The 18,772-nt window shown below is 31.2% G+C and overlaps 1 protein-coding gene across 2 annotated transcripts in view; it reads left to right on the top strand.

The window, feature by feature from the left end:
- Positions 1–17,475, top strand: part of LOC108687889 (homeobox protein Nkx-2.2a-like) — an 18,938-nt gene extending 1,463 nt beyond the window's left edge. Inside the window, exons 1-4 of one of the 2 annotated variants that reach the window (XM_018193912.1) lie at positions 8,993–9,090; positions 11,455–11,561; positions 11,913–12,113; positions 16,370–17,475. In XM_018193912.1, coding sequence (XP_018049401.1) covers positions 8,993–9,090; positions 11,455–11,561; positions 11,913–12,113; positions 16,370–16,884 — 921 coding nt within the window. In that variant the 3' untranslated portion in view covers positions 16,885–17,475. Of the gene's footprint in view, positions 1–8,992; positions 9,091–11,454; positions 11,562–11,912; positions 12,114–16,369 lie in introns of those variants that run through there. The other variant, XM_018193913.1, reaches the window with a different exon arrangement.
- The last annotated feature ends 1,297 nt before the right edge of the window (positions 17,476–18,772 follow it).

Here is an 18,772-nt window from a genome sequence, read left to right as displayed (position 1 = left end):
TATATAATTATACCAAAAATAATAAAAACCAAATGTATATAATGAGTTACTCATTTTTTCGAAGGGTTTCACAAAATTAATTTAGATTGACGTAAATAAAATTTTAATTAAAATTAAATTCAATTCAGATTTTTAATCTTTAACATTTTGTACTTTTCCTAATTTTTACCCTTTAATTTTTTATTGTAGTATAACAATATCTTCAACTTATCCGATTAATTGGAACGTAACAGCTTTCACAAATACGTACTTCACAAATGCGTTTGAAGGAAAACCGGAACTTTTAAGAGTGCAGTTTAACATTTCACACGAGAACACTTTCACTACCTGTGAAAACTGTAAAAAAGAAAAATCATCATTCTACTATACTTACAATAACATCTTAAGCGGTTCTTAAACGACGTCGGTGGCTAGTGGCTTTAACGAGCCATGCCGAGTCCAGATCGTGTCTAACAACATGCGACTCGAACGAGGGTCTTATTTTGTGGAAAAGAAATCTTCTCAACAAACCTCTTGAATAAGAAAGAAGTGACCCTGGAGACCTATCCGTTGTCCGGTCAAAGCTAAGTTAAATATTACGTTCATTCATGCTGCTGCAGGGCCTATCACCCCCTTTGTGGCAACTTTATGAATGAACGTAAGATATTCTTCGATCCATTTCCGCCAAATTCCGTCTGCTTTTTTTTCAGTCAATCATAATGAGAGAAGTATTTCAAGCGACGGCATAAAGAGCACAGCTGTTTTATTAACTATATTAATATTTAATTATTTGCAATAATATTAAATATTTTAAAATTATCTTTTTTTTTTTCATTATTAATAAGACATGTCACTCGAGAAGGAAAAATTTCATAGTTTAATGGAAATTGTTATCTAATATGTAATTAAAGCGGAATATATTTCACTCTTTTATCAGTTGCTTATTAAAAATATTTTAAAAAGTATAAGATATTTGAATAATATTAAATGCAATTAATATAAATATTAAAAAGTAACTTTTTATGTCATTTTTACATTTTTGAAGATAATTATTTGCAAGAATGGGAAATAATATGTTACTTGTAACACCGTTATCGTTTTGAAAAGTAATATAAAAGTCAAACTGTTCCAACTCTTACGTCAAGTTATTACGTAAAAAAATTGCAATATCATCAAATCATTATTACAAAAAAGTAACTATGTTACAAGTAATAGATTACTTCTCATCTTTGCAAATAATAGTATTACAAAAAAAATTTAATAATGACATAAAAAATCGATTACTTTTTAATATTGTATAATATACAACATTAATTCGTTTAATGCTATTTAATATTTTTATTATTATGTCATAAAAAGATTGTGATGTTTTTAGATCGTTTCAGATCATTATTAAAAAAAAAGCAATAGCGGCGTTACAAGTAATGCGTTACATCTCTTCCTCCCCCCCCCCCCCCCCCATTTCTGATTATTTATTACACTATGTAGTTAAAACTTTGTGAAAGTATGGAAGTTATTCAACGAAATAATAAATTTTAAGAAGTAGAGAATTGTTTGAAACATTGCTCATAAAGAGATTTTTGAGCATAAAATATACACGATGATATTTATTGTTATTTTTTACAATAAGCCATATAGTTCTATTTCGATGTGAGAAAAAAGATTTGAGAAAAGGGGGAAAACCTTTTCAGTCTTTCTCAGAACCTTTCAAGTTTATCCAAATTTACTACGCTCTTTAACAGCCACTTGAAGTAATATCTTACAGAGAGAGAGAGAGAGAGAGAGAGAGAGAGAGAGAGAGAGAGAAGAGTAGAGCATTTTCATAATCTGAGATTAAATAATAATACTCGACTGTTCAAATCTAACATAGCATACTTCTGAGAAATGTCTTGGAAATATTCTTATGACATTCATTGGACATAAAGTCATTCTCTGGATTCATAGGACGTCTTTGCTGTATGAATGACCACACGCATATTTGTAAAAAATTATCTGCGTTGTAAATGCAATATCATACCTCGAACAAAAAAAAGTTCAGTTCCGAGATGGTCAGGGTTACTCGAAATACTTAACGGAAATTTTTCCTCTTCACGTACTAGCAATAAAATATAAGGATCGTCGGCACGATCTCAGGTGTTTTTCTTTTCGACTGCTGCGTCAGAGCAGGTACCGATATTGTGATGTTAATGGTGAGATATCCAGCAAAATCGGTGAATGGTCATTCAATATAGCACGATTTCCGGGATACCCGAATTCTAAAAACGACAAGATCCGAAGTGTCAAGTGGCCACTCGGCCGACAAGTATTTTTACGAAACTAAGCTTTGACCCTACGTCTCCCTCTAAACCTAACGATTTGAGATGAAAAGAATACCTGCTAACATTAAAAAATAATATTCTTTTTTTTTTCCAATATTATATTTCTTATTATATACTCATTATCTAATAATTAGCATTACATATAAATATTAATATAATAATACATATAAATATTAATATAATAATATATAAAAATATTATATATAAACAAAATTATAAATTATTCAATCAAAATTATTAAATTTTAACTGAATAATTATTAAACATTATTAGAAATACAAAAACTTCTTATTAATTAATCCATATTAATAAATCCAATTATTGTTTTAAAGAAGATTCTGTTGATATATTATCTCCGAATTACTATCCATAAATTTCATATAGCCAGAGCACAAATTTATTGTCTCAGAAAAAATTTGCAAAATGTATTTGAATGAATCTATTTAATTACTTAAATGTATTTGAATGAATCTATTTAATTACTTAAATATTAAAGATATGGTCCACTTGACGCTACAAATGCTTCGAAGTTTTTGATTGATCAATCGGAAGAAAGAAATTTTACTAATTGATCAAAAAATGCTTCTTAGCATTCTTAGCATCAAGTTGAACAGTAAAATCTGATTATTATAGTGTTTAAAAGTATAAAAATGAATGGGATAATCTAACAGGATAACCATCCGAGTTAATCTGCTGTTTGAAAAAACTATCCCTTTAACTCGGTTAAGATCTTCCGACGATTTCTATTGATAAACATTTATTTCGGATTTTCACGGCTTTTCGAAAGTACTTTCGAGATTTTTAAAAGAATATAAAAAAATGATCAAAACAGCAGCCAATTTCAAATAGAAAGGAAGAGAGACAGAACAAGAGAACGAGAAGGATTTCTTTGTTTGGCCACCTGGTTAATTTGAACTGCTAGTGACAGTAAAATTCTGTGTACCGCTACAATAAGCGATAAACTGTTAACTGCTACATTTTACTAAGGGTTCGAATCGAATACTAATATGGAGACGAACGATCCCTACAACGTAAAAATGAAGGTTGAGTCAGCGGTCAAAATCAATTAGTCGCAGAAAAAAAACTTAAAGTTGCTGTGCTTTTAATAAAATAATGTGCATTAAGATTTTACTAACTTAGAATTGAAATAAAAGAAATATAAAATTTCAATGATATAATATATTTTTAACACTTTTAATACTTACACTTATAACATTTAATACTCATTACTCAAATTAATTTTAACGTAATATCAATAAGTAACTAAAAATATTGCTGTTTTTTGGCTAAAATATGATATCTTCTCTCATAAAAATTTCTTATCTATCCCGGTGAAAAATGACAATTGAATCGATGTTAATTCGACGTCATTATTAAATCGACATCGATTCGATATCGATTCCGTCTCACTGGGATATGAACATATTAAGTATTGCAAATAAATTAATACTGAACAATATTTTCAAATATTAAGTTAAATCCCCGTCATATTGTTTGCACTCGCGCAAGTTTTTGCGTTCAAAAATGTTATTAAACTAGAAAGCTCGGGAAGACTCCACTCGATCATTGGAGGGTTACAATAATTCGCGAGCACGACTGCACCGGTGAAGCGACTACTATCCATGGCGGGGAACGGGAGAGAGCAGTAAAACAATGAGACGCAGACAAATTGGGTTGCGTGCTCGAAACAAGTTGGCACAGCTATCGCCAAACAGTCGTGGGATCCCGGCAAATGTTGCTCGATTGCCCCGAGAGCTCGAGACTTCTCCATTTTTTCCCGCCAATGCTTGGAACTTCCTGGACAAGGAGCGGATCGAGGGGAAAGGAGAAATCCGAGAAAAACGACGGACGTCTCGCGGGTCTCTTTCTCGTGTTGAACACGATTCTAACCGAGTTAGCCGATGCAATGCACAACGAACCAATGCACGTATCATTTGAGCTCTTAAACTGCCATTCTGAGCTTTTATAAACTAACAGTAAAGATCTTATAGCACGCGCAATAATATTTTTCTATAAGATTATGGTAGACTGAATAATTTTAATAATTATCTATCAATGCTGTTGAACACAAAACTGTTATAACATCGATATCAACTACATATCATAATCTATTTTATAGAATGCACTCTTCCCATACAGCACAGAATTTGCAGCAACATCGATGTAATACTGCTGCAATGTTGCAGCATTGTTGCTACAATTTTTATACTGTAGGAGTTTAATTCCTTATTTATTAAATATTTATGTAACACCAATCACTGAAAATAATAATCAGTTTCTAAATACTTTGTAAATTTTTAAATACAATCAATTTATAACAAATTATATTTTCTATTTAAGTTATTTATCATATCAGAATTTTTCATAAAAACGTAATCATTATCATTAATATCATATATATTTTCAATATATATTAGAAATTTATATTATAAGTATATTATAAATGGTATAATTTGTAGTACATAATCGTCATGTTAGTAATTCAGACACATAAAATAATTAAAAGTCAGCATCTTGACCATTACGGAATACAAGTGTTTTTCCTGCTTTCCGGTAGCCGTTAGATTTTATTTCCAGATTATAAATTTGACCAAGACGCAGCTATGAGAAAAGCAGAAAAGTCGGGTTCACCCTCTTCCGCACTTTTTGACTTTCTGTATGGTGGAGCCGCGCGATTGTATGACGACCGGTCTGAATAAACCGGAAACTCGCCCCATCGTCGCTCCTGTCCTTTTACCTGTTCCACGTTTCTAAATCGCGCTTTTCGAAACCCCATTTTCCAGCGTGCTACCGTCGGTACGCGCGTGCATTTATTGTGAGTGCCCGCATTCAGGTGCGCATCTCTCTTCTTGCGATTGGATACAACCTGCGATTCCATTCAACGACATCAACGAGTCCGACGAATCATCAATTTCGAAGAGTCGGCTGAACCGGGAGATCAAAAGTGTGATCCCCTGTTTAAAATGGAGCACCCAAATATTTCTTAAAATTTAACCATATTGAGAAACGTTTAAGATAAATTAGGGACCCCAAAGAACGTGGATTGCGAAATTCGCCTTCTTTGAAAGACATTTTCTCACTAAAAATTTCTGAATAAAAATTTTATTTTTCTTATATTTTTTATATCCTTTACATACACTTATATTTTCTCCTTAGAATTATAAAATATATGAAGAGGACACTTTTACCGAATACAGACTTAAAAATCTAATTTTGTTGGATTATTAAAATTTTTATGTGGAAAGTCAAAGGTAATGAACAACACAGCAAAAAGTTTTAACATTCTAGTGATCAGCTTAAGCTCTTACAAAATTATTTTGATGATCTGATAACATTTATTTTCAGATTTGTATCTGGCTAAATTTTTAAATCTTTCATCGTTTCTCTGTGTGATACATGCGATGTATTACGCAAAAAATATTGCAAAATATTTTGCATCGTAAATCGACAATATCTTGACATATTTGGTAATCAATAATACTGTACGATCCTGACATGTAATATGGCTTCGATATTACCGTGATAATATTTTATCTGTGATCAAAATATCATGAAAAAAGGTCGAAGCGAATTCGATTTGATTAAATCGCAGGGTTTGAAATTACTTTTATGCGACGGATGATACGTGTTGGACCGAATGATAATCGCAAAATAATCGACTTTATCTACCGCGTCAACGTAATAAAACCGTGTCCGTGAATAATAAGTGAGTGGGTGGATATAAAAAAGAAATCAGGTCAGAGCCTTGTCGTTGCGCATCATGTCTTTTTTTCACGCGCGCGAGCATCATGATTATCAGGGTAAAAAAGGAGACCTGATCGTCACGGAACGCGCACGTAATAAATGTCTCACTATAAAATTAACCGTCACACTCTTCGTCCGAATTATGCTGACAGTCTGATTTATTTACCTGTCGCAACAAATTTTACTTCTTATTTGATTATTCCGTCCATTTACTTCTTCGGTTACAGGTTTAGATGACATCTTCAATTTGATTTCGCTTTTTTTAATTGAAATTTCTTACTTTAGTAAGCAGTGCCTGAAAAAATTATAATTGAAAGAATAAAATTCGCTCAGTATGATTATTAAACTTAATAAATACATATCTGGCATACAGGATCATATATTCCAGCAATACTGCAGCAATATTGCAACGTTCCAGCAATATTACAGTACCAAGCAAACATTGCAATAATGTTACTGCAAGTTTTGTGCTGTATGTGAAATTTATAAGAAAGTTCAACTTCAGAGAATTTATAAGATTTCATTTAATATTAATTATCTATCATATTATTAAATTAATAATAATGTTATAATAGTTATAATGGTTACTTATACTTCGGACATGGGAATTTGTTGAGACTTACTTATTGCACATGTATTTTCACTACGCTATGAACATTTGAATGTGAACAATTTTTATTATGATTGAGGATTGCTGAAGATGACTCGAATACAGCTGAAACGTTCAGTTCTTTATTTTATGTAATCAGTAAATACAATCGAAATATTTGTATATGATTTGCGCAATTATTGCATATCAATGGTCTTAATTGCCCGTTTTTTATTTTATTTTTAAATTAATAACGTATACGATATTTTATTTTGTGAGGGAATATCTCGGTTTTCATAAAATTAAGCATATACTTCCCTTAGTCTCTTCAATTATACTCGAATTGACACCATTCGGTTTTTTGCTCAAGCAAACAAGCCCCTAAAAGAGGACAGTGAGTTGATTGATCATACGTGTATCTCGCATTTATATTCGCATTTGTGTGCACTCGTAAGTCGCGACCACGCTTCTAACCCAGTTTTACGTATCAATAGACAGCGATCTGAGTGCCACGAGGTCCGGAGAGGAAAGGGAGAAAATAGGACGGGGGTAGAGGGAAGGAGTGCGAGTGAAAAATCGAAATGACACGGTAAAAGCACCGCTAATGCTCTTTCACATTAACACTCGACATAAAGTATGCTCTCGGTGTAAAAAGCCCCCTGATCGATGAAGCCCGGCGATTGGCTCGCTCGCCGAGCTGGATTGAAATCAACCCCCGGGCTGTCGGGCGAGGGTTTCCCGACACGCGACTATCCCATTGGTTGGCTGACGGTTCCACCCCTCGGCAACTTGTCCCGGTAACATTACCAGTCGCACGGAGTCTCCCGAGCAAGGGATATCCTTCCCTATAAGATCGCTAAAAGTGCCAAAACTTTGCTAGAATACACAAGTGTGAAACTTTAACATATACAAAAAATTAATATAGCACGTTTTCCATGAAAAAATATAGCGATAAATATTTTTAGAATTTTTAGAATTGGTTAGCAAAAACGCTTTTGCTAAAGTTATATATCAAATCATATTTTGGAAAAAAGATTATATCAAATTGTGCTATTTAAAGAAGTTAAATTTTTTCATATGTAAGGAACTCTTAGTTATTGATCTCTGTAAATGGTCGCAATAAAACCAGTTCATATCTTGAAAAATTTACAAATATTTTTTGCTTTCTTTGTAATTGTCAAAAATAAATTATTTTATATATTTAAAAATATCAGTTTAACTTTAATAAATTACTTGCTGTTTAAATAAGACAAAAAAAGTCGAACTTTTCATCAGAAATATATTATTATCATTATATTTATTTTTTAAATGAGACTTCTAAGTATAATAACAATAAAAAAAAATATTCTCCTATTCGACGCTTCTGCCGTGAAAAAGCTTCCCCAAGTTACAGCCGGGTGTCGATGGCAGGGAGGGATATGCGACGAGGAGAACGAGCTGGAGGGATGAACGAGAAATCCCCGCCTCCACGTAGAACCCGCCCTGCGCTTTGAGGGTGCTTGACAAGCGAAACTGCTCGAGGTAGAGAACACTAGCCGTCAAGTGCTCGTCGAGGACACTCAAAAACTACAAGGAGAGTCCTTCAGCAGCTCCGAAAAGGAATCGGTAGCCTGCTTTTCATACCTCACTCGAGCAGAGTCTTTCGCATAATCCATTAATAGTTATTTGTGTTAGTGATAATTGACGAGTGTCTCAAAAAAACGGCGTAAGAATCGGTGATTGGATTAATCGGATTAATTATTCGGATATATGTGCTAGACTTTCGTTGCACATATCCGAATTGCCATTGTGTGAAAAATCAGTTATTTATGGTAAAATAGAAATGACAGTGTTGTGTGACAAAGATAGAAGAAAGTGAAGAAGAAAAGAAGAACTGAAAATATCATGGGCAGCTGCAATCATAGAAAAATAGAAGAGACCAAACAGATTTCTATAAAAGTTACTCAAGCTGAAATAAAGAAATGTACTATAGAAAAGATATAATACACATGCACCGTTAATTTTCTTGAAGTAAGAACAGTAAATTATAAATTAAAGATCTATACGCGTGGAAGATAGAAGACAAAAATTTCAATTTTCATCCGTATTGTGCAAAATGAGTGAAGGTGAAAGAAGAAAAATAAAATGAAAGAATAAAAAGAAAGATAGAAGGAAGAAATCTTCTAAATTATTAAACGAAAAGAAATTAAATTCAATTTCTGATTATTGAGCAGTTGGAAAAGATAAGAAAGCAAAGGTTAGAAAAAACAAATACGTGATGAATTAAAAGAGATCTTTTTAAACCTTAATAGTGCCATCGTTAAAGAGTGTAACATGTATCGACGCTAATAAAAATAAAAATCATAAATTTAAAAATCTCAAAATGGCAGATAAAAATAAGCTTTTACCCTGGCCGTTATTACCATATTCGGCTAGTCTTTTGAATCATGTTTGGTACAGTCAACTCGCATTAAACACTAGGTAAATAAAATAAATATAAGATTGATGTGTTTTTAGTTCCTTTTACTTTTTTAATTTTTTCTAAAATTATTTAATTTAAAACAATAATAAGAGAATTGTTGCACTTATCAGATATATCATTATAAATAAAAATTTCTTTATGTAATTGTAAGAACATGCATAGTGATTAAATTTTAATAATGTATAAGAAATAGTCTAGTTTCTAATAGATAAATTGAAAAAACTTGGGTTTGTCGATCGTAATGTCATTTTTTAAATATCTTTTCGGATTTTTACGACCCTCAAATACTTACATGTGACTTTATTGGCTTCATTAAGATATATCGCTTATTATTGTGCGCTTATTATCATTGATCCGATTGGCTCTCGATATCCTTGATATTTACTAGATCACTTATTGATTGCACATATACTCAACACCAAAAAAATCATCACTAAATACTCTATGTTTACATGACAAGACGTATATTAAGCTCTCGGTGATGCCGACTATATAAGATAATATATAATATATAATTCAATTGCATTTAATTTATATAAGATATTATATTAATATATTTTATAATATAATATAGAGAGATGCAGTACATGAGAGAGAGAGAGAGAGAGAGAGAGAGAGAGAGAGAGAGAGAGAGAGAGAATCAGAATTATATAATTTGATCTAAATACTATGAACTATAAATCCTGACAAATAAAAATATTTTTTCTAATACTTTTAACATTAAAAATAGTTCTGCTTTAAAATTTAAGTTTTGAAGTTTATTACTTATTTTATAATTCTTTCATTACTATATTTGTAAATTCAATTCTCGCTCTAACCTTTGTCTAAATGATGTTTAGCAATGACTATTATCATTAAGATTATCCGGATACAATCTAAGAAACAAAAATAAACTCATTTATGTCCATTTGCTCAAGCACACATTATGTTCAGAGTTTTATATATCTGTGGACTTTATTAATAATTCTAATATCAGTAATTTGGAACTTACAAACATATAGAAGTTCATTTCTAATTTTTATCTTGTTATCTTGAAATATCGTACAATAAACAAGATATCACATAATATAAGATATCATATATAAACTTCATATATTCTTTTTTTTGTAGTTGATTGATTATTTGGAGCAATCGTTTATCTGAATTATCTCTCTAATTTGGATAATTGAAATTCTATTGCATAAAGAGAAACTCTTTAGTGACAAAAAATCATAATGATTTTCTGACGATAAAATTCAAATAATGTAAAAAATATTATAATTAGAAGAGATTGAAATCACGAGCGATTTCAACGCTGGCACTTTCAAATAATTATCGGCTCTAAAAACTTCAATTCAGCGGCATTATCTTTCTGATATTTTAATTTGATTTTTACATAATTAAGTCAAGATGGCATATTAAAATAAATAAATAAATTAGACTTATTAAGTTTTTCTGTGCATAAAATTCTGTTAAATAAAAACCGTCGTTTTAATTAAAATCACGTTCGTAACTGAAAATTGAAACGAGTTAAAACATAACGAAAAATTATATTAAATAATTATCATCTCAACTCGTCGCAAACTTCTTGTGTCCACCAAAATTTTCAAACGGCAGTCTATAAAAGAATGTATTCCAAAAAAGGTTATTCGAAGCATCCGCACTTCGTGCTGGGAATATATTGGAACGTCTAGCCAAACGTGACGCGATAATGGCTCGTATGGCTTAGTAAGCGGGTCCAAAAATTTACTTCTATACACAGGTCCGAAGACAGGTTGATTGTAGTCAAACGCGCACAGGTATTGTACCCTTAAAGACATTTCTTTAATCGGGTCCTGAAAAGGCCGGTGGCTTTTTGACGATCATCACACAGCTTCCGAAACCAGTGACGATCTCGAAAATTAAATCTTACCGTCAAGAAGCGATCTTTGTATTGACTGTCCAACGCAAAATCCTCGCAAAATCCGTTCGCAAAACACATCTATCTTTGACTTCCATTCAAACTTGCTATGAATATACGATATATACGTATATTTTATTAAAATTAAAATTATGTAATATATTAATTAATTGCTGATAAGTATAACATAATATCTGAAACATAATATCAATCTATTCATCGCTGTATCTCGAGAGATTAGGAAGAACTGATTTAATAAGCACGTAGTGTCATGTGAACAAAGTTTTAAGATTGCATTAACAATCTTACGAATCGAATAGTGCACATAAATTCGTAAAATCAAGTGCATATTATCTTTTTACACACCAATTTATTTTTTATGAAAATTCTATATAATATCAAAATTTTTTTCTTTAACATTATTTATATATACAGTATTTGTTCGAGGCTAAAATTATAGTAATTGTGTAATTTTTTGTTACAGGCTATTGGAAAGTATGAAAATGCCGGCTAGAACTTCTGGTTTTGCCATCAGCGACATTTTGGAATTAAACGATGCCAAACCGTCGCAAGAAGAACCAGACGTGCAAGGTAATATCAAAATTATTAGATTATTAAATTAACTAAATTAGATTAAATAGTAATAAAGAAGAACATTTGCTATCTTTGTATTAATTATCTTGTATTAATTAAATATAATTATAAAAATATATCTGATATTAATTTGTTGCAAGTTAGAACTGACAAAATTTATAAAATAATACAATTTTTATTATTTTAAAATATGAATATATTAATTTTATAAAAAAAATTCACCTTAATTAAATTAATGTAGTTTTAAAATCAGAAAAATTTCAAAGTTTTAGAAATTTCTTTACTACGCACATTTTTACTTGGATAAAAGAAGAAAATTAATAAATTTACTATAATACTATGTTCTAGGTACCACGACGGTCTTACCAACGGCTACCGACATGCCGTCGGCTTACCAGCAATTTCTGGAGCACACAACCGCCATGTTGCAACCTATGCACACTAATCTGAACAGGGGTACACTACCACCGCCTCCACCTGGATTATTAGGATGGCCAACTGGACCGGCATTACCAACAACATTACCTCAACCCTTGGAGGAGGTGAATGGTAAGCGAACAAATACAATTATTCTTTATTTAATTGTTTACAAATCGAAGGCATACGCGGCACCAAATTATTAAAATCCATCGCATAATTTTGAAAGTGTATATTTAATTGTACTAAGAAATAATTATTCTTTCTAAATTTCTTGGAGTGACATTTTTTTTTTGACTTCAACGCTGAGAAAAAAGATATGGTAATGATAAATAAAAAGAAGAGAATTATTCACAAGTGGCTGATTAGATTATTTTGTTAAAATAGCAACAACAAAAGTATAATATTTTTTGTTAGATGAATAAAATTTTTTTATTTAGCAGTACAAATTTATTTGGTTACTTACGTTTTGTAAATAATAATGTAAAATTTAGTTGCCATTACAAAATAAGTAATTTCAACAAAATAATCACTATGGTAGAGCGAGAAGTGTTTCAAGGTGCGGTCAAAGATGACCTGTCTTCTCGTAAGAGAAATTCGACATCTATCTGTATAAAGCTGGGACAATTAGAGACTAATTTCATACATTTCTCGGCTCTCGCCACATCATGGCCAATTGTAATAACAACCATTTTTTCAGAGCGATTGGTAATCAAAAATCTAAATCTATTATATACTTTTGCTAAGCTAAGGAAGTTCAAAAATGTCAAACATAATTTCACTCTGTAGAAAATGAGAGTTATATATTATTTGTATGTAATTGTTTTGTTCCGGTAATAAAATGTTTTATTTCTAACTACACAAAAGATCTATAAACATCATACAAAACAATTTTGTATTAAATTATAAGTTCATTTAATAAATTCAACAAATTAATATCGTAGTAACCAACGATTTAATTGGTCATATATCAACAAATAGTTTTTGTGTCAGCAACATAACTTTGGTTCCATACAAAATATTTCTCTCAGTGAAAAGAACGAAAATAGTCACTACTGAAAAAGAGTGAAAATATTTCCACTCTTGAATAAGAGTGGAAATATTTTCACTCTTTTTTGTTGAAAATTTTCGTTCCTTTTTAAGATGAAATTTCATTCTTTTAGAGAGAGATTCACTCCAAAGGAAAGAAATCTTACTAATTTTTTTAAGTAAATCTTACTCCAAAAGATTAAAATCTTATTCCAAAAAAATCAAAAAAATCTGTCACTGTTATTCAAGAGTATATATATTTTTACTCTTTTTCAGTATTTTCATTCTTTTGGAGTGAAATTTCCAAAAAATTTAGAGAATTAATCTTTTAAAGAAAATGCGCGTAATAAATAAATTATTTTAACTGCATTATCCAAATCACTTGCATCCTAAGGAATGAGATCTAATCATTTTCGATCGTTGCACTATTATTAAGACGCACATTTAAGACGCAAGTTTTCTCACTGGTGCGCAGCAGAATGGACGTATACGCGCTTTTGCGGGCGGACGGGGAAGGGGGTGCGAGATAGAAACCCTTATTTATTTAGCACCCTACACTATTGGTCCGTGAGGGTTAAGCAGGATCTAATGGTTCTGTAAAAGGTCCTCGTGGGTACCGCACAGCGATTGGTCCGCGAAAGAGGACAGATGTTGAGTTGGGGACAGATGCGAGAGAGGGGTTCCGTGTCCTCGACCCCCCAAATGAATCGGTATCGTCACGCCCAAAAAATTCGTCGACGACCTATCCCGCGTTGCCGTCTCCTTTTTCCGTAGCCACGGTTTGCATGAGCGAAAAATTCAGGCAACGTGTCAAACCGTTGAGAAACGCATCACGCGCGAATAATTGCGGTCCTGTAACAGATAAAGAGGGGAAAAGCACGATTGAGTAGATCTCTTTTATATCAGACATTTACATTGTTCGGTAGATAGTGTTAGGATTACACTGAATTCTCTCGAAGCTGATTTATAAAAAGTTTAGACGGAGTCAAATATCCCGGCCTGGGTAAATCTTGGAAAATTGTACGAACTAGACTCATGTTAGATTCTTTCATTCACATTAAATTTGTTATAATTAGAATTTCAAACAGAATATGAAAATGTAAAATTCTTCTATCTCTATTTTTATATTAAGAAAGAGATTAGATTAAATCTTAATTGATCTACTCTCCTCACTAAATTCCTCGATAAACAAGTTTAAGTCCAAATAACAGGAATTGTATATACAGAGAGAGTAAAGTATTTGATACTTTACTCTTTGCATATATATAATTACATAGTTAAAAAAAGTATGGTTAGGAGATCCAGTTTTATAGTTATTATTATCTATAGATAAAAAAAAAATATTAGTAATAATAACCTTACATGTATAATTCTCTCAAATATGAAAAAATTATATTATAAATTATGATAACTTGAACTATTAATATAGTAAAATATTTCGAATGATAAATAAAAATAACCATTTTTATGTAATAAATGCAATCATCATCATAGAATATAATTATTTTTTTTAATATTTGCTAACTATTTATATTGTATAATAATACCTAAGAGATATGAAAAACCTTAATGCATGTTATAGTTGTAATGATCACATGTTGTAATTTTAATGTTGAAACAATTATAATGTGCACAATTGAAACAATTATAAATTTATAATTAACAATGACAACAATTTAAAGAACTAATATCTAGTTAGACTCCTTTAAATTAATAAAATTAATAATAATTACAATGTAAAAAAGACTATAGGAGTCGACGCTGGTTATAAAAAATAATTATTAATAATAATTTTTAATAATGAGCTCTATCATCTTGAGCTCAAGTCATCTTCAGCAAAACTCTCCATTAACGTAAAAAAAAAATTATTTTGCGATGCAATATCTCATTTTTTTTGCGTTAATAGATGAAGGGTTTTGCTGAAGATGACTCGAAATAGAGTTGAAACGTTCAAGGTTTATATATGTATCAGATATTATATTTGATTATTATTAAAAATCGCTTTTTTATAATCAGCGTTCTTATAGCTTTTTTTACAATTATTATTAATTTTATATAAATTTATAATAGACCCAAAAAAACTATAAATTATAGTTAAATATAGTTAATTATAGTTAAGTACTTGCAACCATTTTTTTTCTCTCAGTGTATATTTTATATATTGTTCGAGTATAAAATGTATACACAATTGTGTATATAAACACGAAGCTAAAGTCAGAAAGACATTTTTGATAAATAAGTAAAGAGAACGCGTCGTTCCTTCCTTCGTCGCCATCGCGTAGCTTCCTTTGGAGACATTATTCGGCAGCGAGTATTTAATTGAAATCACAGTACGACTGCGAGCACGATCTAATCTCCCATGAAAATGATATGGTTGATCCCATGGGGTCCAGCAGGGGTATCAAATAGGCTTTATATTGGTTCACACCCTCCCCAAGCGGGTTTGGGGATCGCTCACAAAAGCATATTGTACTACAACGAAAGCCAGTATCCCGACGTTGTACATGAAATTAGCTAGTATCTCGGCCAGGTCGTAACATTTACACTTCGCTAAATAAAGTTATTGTATGTATATTTCTCGTAGCATAATTACCGTGTCAGTGAAATGACATTTGCCTTATCATCGTTTCATATTTTACGTATTGTTTAAATTTAATCTTTCATTATGTCGCGTTAAATCGTGAATTATAGTAACAGTTTGTATATTCAATCGCTTCTATTTTCATAATTAATTAAATAAATTCTCTTATTATTTAGCGTCATGAAACAAAAGTTTAGGTATTGAAATAAAAGACATATTGTAGAGAGAAAAATTTATATCTGGAAAAGAGGGATGGAAAGAAAAATTTATATCCAAAGAAAAGTTCCATGTCAAGTTTAACAAGATAAATTCAGATTACGAGAGTTAACTGTCTAATTGTGATTAGAATAAAGTGTGATTAGAAGAACTATTAAAAAATCAATGCAAGCTAGCATCTGCTGGTAATCAACGTTAAGAGCAATCGATGTCGGCTGAATCGAATTGCAGCTGCAATTCGTTAACGTCAATCAAGTAATTGAGTCAGTTGATTACTAAACACTATACTTCTGCGTCACTCTATCTAACTATGTATTTTGATGACTACATCAATGATCTACGTAAATAATTCACGGAAAAGTGTATAACAAGGTTAATTTAATTAATTACAAAAAATTTCTTTTTGAATAATATTTCACATTATGTTAAAAATGTAACTTTTCTACAAATACTTCAAGATTAATATCAATTAGAAAAAAATAAGAAAGTGATAAAATAAGAATCTTTTAAAATACAAGAAAATGTCATCTTAATTTTTTTTTTTTTTTCTTTATTTTTCCAGTTCTTCAACAACCAGACTCGACGAGCCCGGCGATCTCGGATATGTCATTTCCGTCACAACAGGAGAACAGTCACGAATCATCGAAGGACGAAGAGTCACAGGACTTTGAGGACGAGCAACAGAATGGCAACGAGACGTCGCAACCCCACGAAACCGAGCATAAGAAACGCAAGCGACGCGTGCTCTTCTCCAAAGCGCAGACTTATGAGCTAGAGCGACGTTTCCGTCAGCAGCGTTATTTGAGCGCGCCCGAGCGAGAGCACTTGGCCTCTATCATTCGCCTTACGCCGACTCAGGTGAAGATCTGGTTCCAGAATCACAGGTACAAAACGAAGAGAGCGGCGAGTGAACGTGTTGAAGCCGGTGGCAGCGGTTGCTCGCCCAGAAGAGTCGCCGTGCCAGTGCTAGTGAGAGATGGCAAACCCTGCCAATCCAAGCTGATGGAACCTACTGCATATCCCGGAAGCGGCCAGGTCCCTATGGCGCCATATATACCACAGAAATATTGGTGGTAAAGTAGTTAACTGAACTGACTAGGATAAAAACAATCCAGAGCAATTTGTGGCGATTCACGCTAATCGACAATTATTGCGAAACGATATTGCAATTCCCGATTAAAATATTGTCGTGAACAAGAAGTCATAAACGAAGAGAACGAAGAAAGATGAAGAAGAAATTCAAGATGGAAGGTATGAATAATCTTAGCAGTGATGTTGAACATGTTAAAGTGTTAGAAGGTTCGTGATAATGCGATAGTAATAATAAATATGAATTCGATAATCATCGATGACATCATCGACGATATTATCGTCAAGAAAGAAAGTATAAATAAATGATTAACAAGCATTAGTTGGAAATAATTGACGGAATAAATTTTGGAACATTAGTTCTTAAGTTCAACTTCTCATGCATATCTCCTCTTGAACGTAATTACAGACATAGACATGAAATGAAAAGCTAAATCATTTCTAAGTTTGACAACGTGTTTAATCATCAGATGTATTTCGAGAAACATATACAATCGGACTTCTCAAAGTAAAATTGCTTGATGTACGATGTTTTACGGAACAAGTTTTACAAGAGTTTTACAAGAGTGTTTAACACGCGCGTCCAACGAACTCAAAGCTGAGCTAAAATCAGTTATTATAGTCCTAGAAAGATATTTCAAAATTGAATGAATTTGAAATTTTTCTTAGATATAAATTTTTTAACTTTTTCTTTCAATATATCTTTCATTCAATGTCTTTCAACTTTTTTTGTAATGCTAAAAAATGAAAATTAGAAAATGTTTTATCAATTGATATTTGTTGAAATTAATATATTTTTTGGTAAATATTTTATTATTTTTATAAATATGCGCAATGAAATGTAGTGCATAAACAGTTATAGGCGAGTATATCTTGCACATAAAATATAATAACAAAGAAACTATAATGAATTAATTGATCTACTTATATACGATTATATTCTGAAAAAATATTACAATGTAATTTTAACATTTTACAATGTAATGTTCCTCAAGACGAGCGATGTTCGCGATATATTAATTATATTCACGTACGACGTAATACGTAGCTTTAATACGTATACATGATTATGTACAATTTGAAGTAAATTTTACTTCAAACTGTTGACAAACCGATAAATTCGATAATTGACAAAACTTTATCGTTAAAGGCAAGCGCGAAAGATTTAATGTCACTTCGAAAAATAGTTCAACGAAGTTAGAGAAAAATCTCATAATTCCGCAAGCTTATATTTCTTCAACAGAAGATAATTAAAATCCACTGTGACCACTTGAAACTTTTTACAAGTGTTGATGTTTATGAAGGAATTAGAAACAGTAACGAATATTGTCAGAAACCAAAGATCACTTTCACGTCTAATGAATTAGTTTGACGTGAATAATTATAAATAAGGTAAATAATTATAAATAAATAGTTATAAATAATTATAAATGTAAGAAAAACGCGTAGAGAAATTTTAGACGATACCGATGTTGCGTTCTTACGAAATAAAATATTTGTACAAAACTGTTACACTTTAAAATGATTCACGTATGCAGATTTTAAATTAGTCCTTAAAGCGTGTGTCACGAGAAAGAATATCCTGTAAGTGCAAGGAATTCCAATTTAATCATAAAAAATTCAATTTAAGCATAACATCGTCTAACTTGTACCGTGTAATAGCGTTTTTTCATTGGCAGAACTAGAACACATTCAGTGCAGTTTAAAGTCGTTGTACAAATCGATATAAAGATACATTTAATAAAAACGTATAGAAACAAATTAAAAACCGCAAAATATTCAATGCATTTTATTATGCTATTTGATAAAATACATATTGGGCATTTTATCAATTAAGATATCCCACTTTTACATTTAGATTAGAATAGTATTCAAC

Source organism: Atta colombica, unplaced genomic scaffold, assembly GCF_001594045.1.
Source record: "Atta colombica isolate Treedump-2 unplaced genomic scaffold, Acol1.0 scaffold22, whole genome shotgun sequence".
NCBI classification, from domain to species: domain Eukaryota; kingdom Metazoa; phylum Arthropoda; class Insecta; order Hymenoptera; family Formicidae; genus Atta; species Atta colombica.
This window is presented reverse-complemented; position numbering and strand designations above follow the sequence as displayed.